Source organism: Helianthus annuus, chromosome 9 (assembly GCF_002127325.2).
Source record: "Helianthus annuus cultivar XRQ/B chromosome 9, HanXRQr2.0-SUNRISE, whole genome shotgun sequence".
Classification (NCBI taxonomy): domain Eukaryota; kingdom Viridiplantae; phylum Streptophyta; class Magnoliopsida; order Asterales; family Asteraceae; genus Helianthus; species Helianthus annuus.
In genome coordinates, this window is record NC_035441.2 from 124,417,431 (window position 1) to 124,423,929 (window position 6,499).

The 6,499-nt window shown below is 43.0% G+C and overlaps 1 protein-coding gene across 1 annotated transcript; it reads right to left on the reverse strand.

Annotated features, from left to right (window-relative positions):
• Window positions 1-3,182: 3,182 nt before the first annotated feature.
• Window positions 3,183-3,875, reverse strand: LOC110876267 (putative uncharacterized protein DDB_G0290521). Its single transcript, XM_022124444.1, has one exon. The coding sequence runs from the start codon at window positions 3,873-3,875 to the stop codon at window positions 3,183-3,185; it is 693 nt and encodes a 230-aa protein (XP_021980136.1).
• Between the last annotated feature and the right edge of the window lie 2,624 nt (window positions 3,876-6,499).

Below are 6,499 nucleotides of genomic sequence, written 5' to 3' on the forward strand. Positions count from 1 at the left end.
TCTTTTTTCTCATTTTTTTCACATATTTTTCTATTTTTTTTCTTTTTCAAATTTTCTTCTTTCATAACAATATCATCACGGTAGGTTTTTTTACAAATAACGATGGGCAAACAAACGAAAGGTAGTTAGGCTCAACAGGGCTACTAAGGGAAATTTGGTGAATAACACGAAAGAAACACAAACACAAAAGGGGTATAACAGGAAATCCTAATGCCTTCATCATATATGTGCACATGTCAAACCCACAGTCTCAGCATGCATCGAATCACACAAGTTCTAACACAGAATAACACGTCGCCTGCACTCAACAAATGAATTCATAATATAATGTATCCTATCCGTCTACAGGCTCAAGATCTCACCAAGAAAAGGTAAAAAGGTTGACGACATGTAGCATATGCAATTAAAACATGTTACCCCTAGATAGACATCTCTTTTCAACTCGTTTCCTATAAAACACTTGTCAAACCTACTCTCATGAAACTTAAAGGGACAACCATGACAAGGGATTAATCTAGTTTACTACCGGTAAGAAGCCTATTAGTGATTGAAACTTTAGGTTTTCGTATCCAATTAGCTTGTTTAAGGCGATGAAAAATTTTAAAATTTTCAACATTTTCAATTTTTACCAAATTTCAACGATTTCAACCACTTTCAATCGCTTCAAAGCTTTATCCACAAATCCCTTCCCGGGCTCCCCCATCCCCACACTTGGGATACATTGTCCGCAATGTATGGTGCTTTTAAAATATAAGCCCGGGAAAACAAACCAACTATCCTAAATGAACGGCTAACTCATAACAAAACAAACAAAACACATCCCCTAAACAAAATAAAGTTTCACACCACCAAAAACAACAAAACACACCAAAGACAAATTAAGATAGATAAACACATGCACCTGATCATGTGTCTGTAGTGATGCGACTGTTGTGCTTTAACCGGAATAGACGTATTCCATAGATTCTTTGACATCTCACCGGGGATGTTGCGAAACATCCCCACACTTGAATTATTGCATCCGTGAAGATAGAATCAAGAACCTGACAAAACACAAACACAACACCAACACAAAACAACACAAAACAAGGTACACTGCTCTACATCCTCGGGCTGCCTCCCGAGAGCGCTAAGTTTTAGGTCTTCAGCCAGACCGTACCTGATGTTCAGGGTGGTTCAGCTGCACGTTTTCCCTCCCATGTCTCTCCGTACATATCCATCCAGTTTTTAGGGAGGGTCACCGTTTCACTTCGGTTGGGGTTAACTACAGTTTCATTACCCCATCCAAACCCACCATCAGGTGGTTTTCCTCCGCCAAATGGCCTTCTCACACTTGACTTCTTCACCCGATATCCACTCGCCTCTAACCTGTCCTTTGTCACACTTGAATCATGTTCATTAGTAGCAACTGTGTGACAAGCATCACTAACAGGATCGTAAGAAATAGTTTTTAAAAACACATTAAAGTACAACTTACGATTCTTATAGCTCATGGGGACCATTCCGCTTCGACAATCAATCTGGGCATTCGCGGTATATAGGAATGGGCGACCCAAAACTACCTGCGGCTGCTCGTATGTAAGCGATGGTGCATAATCGACCACCATAAAATCAACCGGGTAGTAAAAATCGCCAAGTTGGATGACCACATTCTTCACAACCCCCCGTGGTCGTTTCAAACTCGCATCTGCGAACATGGCCATGCTATCACACGCTTGTAGCGGACCGAAGTCATACTGGTCATACAAGCTACCAGGTAACACGCTCACTCCTGCTCCATAGTCCAGCAATGCCTTGTGGATTTTGAACTTCCCAACTCTGATGGAGACAACCGGCTCCCCCAAATCGATTCCACTTTCTTCCACAACCGCTTCATTTAGACCTGCAATCACATTCAAAGCAGACAAACCATTATCATAACAAGTATTATTAGGAACTGGATTTACCCCACTGATCAATGTACTCCGTGGATTCTTGGGGTTTGGTTGAGTATCACTTGGCAGCTTCCCTTGTTGTTGCTTCAGCTCCTTCACATCGGTTGCAAGTTGGGCCATTTGTGTGGTTAACGATTGAACGGCTTTATCTCGCATCTCCTCCTTTTGAGCAAGATTTTTCAATTCAAGCCTTTGATTTTGTAAGTCAAGCTTAATTGATTTCAACATCTCCATCATATCATTGTTCCCCTGACCACTATTCTGCTGGTAGTTTCGTTGGAAACCCGAATTATTACCCCCTTGATAATTATTTTGGTTCCGAGGCTGATAATATTGGTTATTTCCTTGGAAACCTGAATACCTGTTCCCACTACCCTGCATCATATTCACCTCATCCAGATTACCGATAATGCTAGGGCACTGATCAGCAATGTGCCCTATATCCCCACAATGACCACAAAACGGGTATGGTCCCCCAGTCTCCGGTAACTGGTCTGCAGCTTTCACTGTCGAATGTCGTGCACTTCTAGAAGATTGAGCTTTGCGTTTTGACGCCCTTGCGGTTCTTTCTAAATATTCCCAATCATCCTCTTCGTAATTCGTTCCAAACGTACCATTGGATATTGAATTTACATCCCTTGCATCTTCATCTGTTAGGCCTTCGTGGAATGTATTGATGAGCTCCCACAAATATATCTCATGATGTGGACAGTTCTTGAGCATCATTTTGAAACGATTGAACGCTTCGTGAAATAACTCACCGGGCTGTTGTCGAAACCCTCGAATATCCTTCCTTGCATTGTTAGTACGCAGATGAGTATAAAATTCGTCTAAGAATTGTTGCTGCATTTCGCCCCATGTGAAGATCGAAGCTGACGGTAGCGAATGAAACCATTGCTGTGCTTTGTCTTCAAGTGTGAATTGGAAAAGTACCAATTTCACATCATCAACTGAGAAACCTTGGCTGCTGATTGTGTTGCAACGTGCATCATATGCAGCAATGTGTAAATATGGTTCTTCATGTGCGTGACCATGAAACTTAGGCAGACTGGATATTGATTGTGTTCGTACTTCGAATGACCGCCCTCCTTGTAATTGCGGGATCACAACCGGTGATGGATTGTTAACTATAGCAGGCCTGAAGTGGCTCTCTATACCTCGAACTGGACCTTGATTATTTTGACGTGGAATTCCTTCCGGTAAAATCACCAGTCGGTGTAAATTTCGTGGCAGCGGTCTTGCCTGACCCTACATCTGAGGTGCCGGCGGTGGTAATGGAATGTCCACTACCGGCCTTCTCGGAGCAGGCTGCTGATTGAGTGGGTCAGGTTGATGATATTGTTGTGGCATCTGTTGTATAGGCGTTGGTTGCACATATTGTTGATACCCTAGGTTCCCTTGATTGACTCTCTCTGCCGCACCCAATCCGACTGTTTGCCTCTCATAGCTACCCGTGTTAACCACTTGTCTCTCGTTTTGACCCATGTAGTTATCATATTCCTCATAGCCATCATCAAAATCACCTGAGTTATTTCCTTGATCATAGATGGTGGATCTATAAAGATTTGGCATTGGCTGACTTTGCTGTGAAATAACCGGACGGGAGACTGGCGGAATTGATGTTGCATTAAGTGCTTGAGTCTGACTCGGTGATGCAGTATCATCGGGAATAATTCTAACGTAAGGAGACGAATGTTGTAAATTGGCAGTTTGGGTTGTAGTTGGGTATTGAAGAGGTGTTGTTTGGGTGGAAGTTGGTTGATTGTTATCAAAGCTTGGGAAAAAGGTTGAGAAAGATGGTACTGGAGATGTAGAAGTAGGTTGTGTAGATTGTGGTGGTGGTGGTATGGTAGTGTTTGGTGAAGGTTGGGTAGGTGTTGGCGAGAATTGTTGCGGTTGTGAAGTTTCGGGTTGTTTCTCCGGAGTTGCTAAGTTCTCCATTGTCTTGAGTGTTGATGTTGGTGATTGAAGAATCTTGTTCTCACGATGTAGTACTCTCTTTGTATGCTTTACTGTTCTCTCGATCTCTGGGTTGAACACTAATGGTGATGACTTCCCGGAATTCCGAGTATGATGCATACACTTCCTAGATCACCTGCACAAACAAAAACAAGAAAACCTCGCGTAAATCCGAACAAAACAGAACAAACTAAAAAGACACTATTTTTTTTGGATTTTTGTATATTTAACTAAACTAGAACTTAACACTAAGCACTTTGCGCACGCCTCCCCGGCAACGGCGCCATTTTGATGTCTGTCGTTAGTGACATGCAAAAACCGAAATAAACTAGTAGCTAGAGTAAGTCGGATATCGAACCAGAGGAGGATTGTGGAAAGTGTTGTAATGAAAAGTTTCAATTAACTACTACAGAATTAGAAATCGGTTTGTTTGATTTTGAGAAATAGCTAAATTAACGAATAAAAATTGTGTTTTAAATCAATGGAAGAAAAGATGGTTCCTCCAGATTTCAGGTTTTCCAGTTAACTTCAACTATGTGTTCAATCGTTACCTACATAGACATAGGTGTTAATTTTGATTCATTAATTGTGATAACCAACGACTAAGTACTCCGGTCAATACATAATGGGAGGTTATCGAATGATTATCAATTACAATTTACAAACCCTAACCCCATGTCAAATATATCCCAATTACTAGAACTCTCGGGAACTGAATGCTTAGAAATTAAGGTTTAAATAAACGTAATTATTTACAATCAAGAAATCAAATCAATGGTGAAAAGCATCGAATGCTTAGATCACCAGGTAAAAAGATTGTGTCAACACATAATATCAATCAACTTACAAAAACCCTCCATCTGGAGGAAACCACAAAAAGTTTAGCCGCTCATCTCGCACGAAGAATCTTCAAAAGCTTGGATTGATGATGAATTCATGATCGTGGTTGATGATTTGGTGTGATGATTGATGGATTGGAGTGAAAAAGCGTCGATCTTGATGCCCTAGAGGTGTCTGGGTTCGACTTGGAAGATGAGATAATCATTGCCCACATTAACCAACCCTAATATATCATAAAAACCCTCAAAATTTGCGTTTTTCCGTAACCCAAACCGTAGGCTACGGTTTGGGGACCGTAGCTTACAGTTTCAGAATTCTGACCAACATCAGCACCCAACCGTAGCTTACGGTTGGTGAACCGTAGCTTACGGTCGGCAGATTCTTCCAAAATTGTTTTCTTCATAACTTCTTCGTTTTAGCTCCGTTTTACGCACCGTTTTCGCCCACATCTTCGTAATTCAACCCTCTATCATGCCATCTTCTAATATCTTCATTTTCAATCCATTAACATTCCCCAAAACTCATCCAATCTTCGTATTTAACCTGCAAAACATCATTTTCTCATAGTTATTCAATTCCACACATATAAACAACCAAATATGCATAAGATTAGACATTAAACACATATAAATCACATTCCTAAACCCATCCATCACCACCGGGCCCACCGGTGACACGTGGAAATTAGGGGTGTGACAGGTTGGTATCAGAGCCAACACTGAGTGAATTAAACACTAGCCTTTTTGTGTTTAGTCTTAGTGCACGAATTGCACATTCTTCGAGTTCCGATGTCTAGACAAAGAACATAGGACAAACCCTGTTTTGTTTTATTTTTGGGTCTTATATTATTATATTGTGGTTATCTAAAACTTGTATGCAGGTCAATATGCCACCAAGGTTTCTTCGCGGACGACCACGAAGCCGGGCCTTCGCACTGGCGTACCCCGTCCATTACCATGAGCACTAGTCTACAAGAGCCGTGGAGGCTCTATGTTGAACCCGGGAGACAATCAGTTTCCCTCAGCTCTTCACCTTCTTACCAGCATTCATTTGGGCCCCAGTCAGAAAATGAGCCCAACGAGCAACCACCCTCTTTCATACCTCTGCAGAGATCCAACTCCCACCACTCCTTTGGTGCCCCAACCCCAACCTTCCAGAGCCGGTTCAACCCGGCCAACATTTTTCCAGAACCCGTGGGTTTTAACCCACTTGGACCGGAAGACCACTTCTCTGGGGAAAACGATATGGACGAGGATACTGACCCTATGGAGCCTGCTACAGGGACGCCCAACCATCCGATAGAGATCTCTGACGGATCATCTTTTCACGGATCGCCTTATCGCGGTCGAGACAGCTACGAGGAGAGGTTCCGAAACATCGACTGGTATTTTACCCCCTCACACCACTCGTCCCCATACCAACAGCAGCAGCAGCAACAGCAACAGGATCCTTCTCAGGATTCTCGTTTCGTGGCAGTTACTCCGCCACCACCACCACCTGTGGAACAGCAGCCGCCTCCGGAGCCACCGAGGCGGAGGAGATCGAACGCACGGATGTCCGTGCGAGGGGTTGTCCGCATCAGCACACCCCAACCATCAAGTGGCAGCCATTACCCGCCACTTCAGGAGGAAGAGGAAGAACCACAAATGGGGGGTCCATCAAGCCCCATTCCAGAAATCAACTCAGTGCCTATGGCACCTTCAGAGATTCGTAGCTTCCTAGGCTTGGCTGGGTACTACAGGCGTTGTATTGAAAACTTCTCAAGG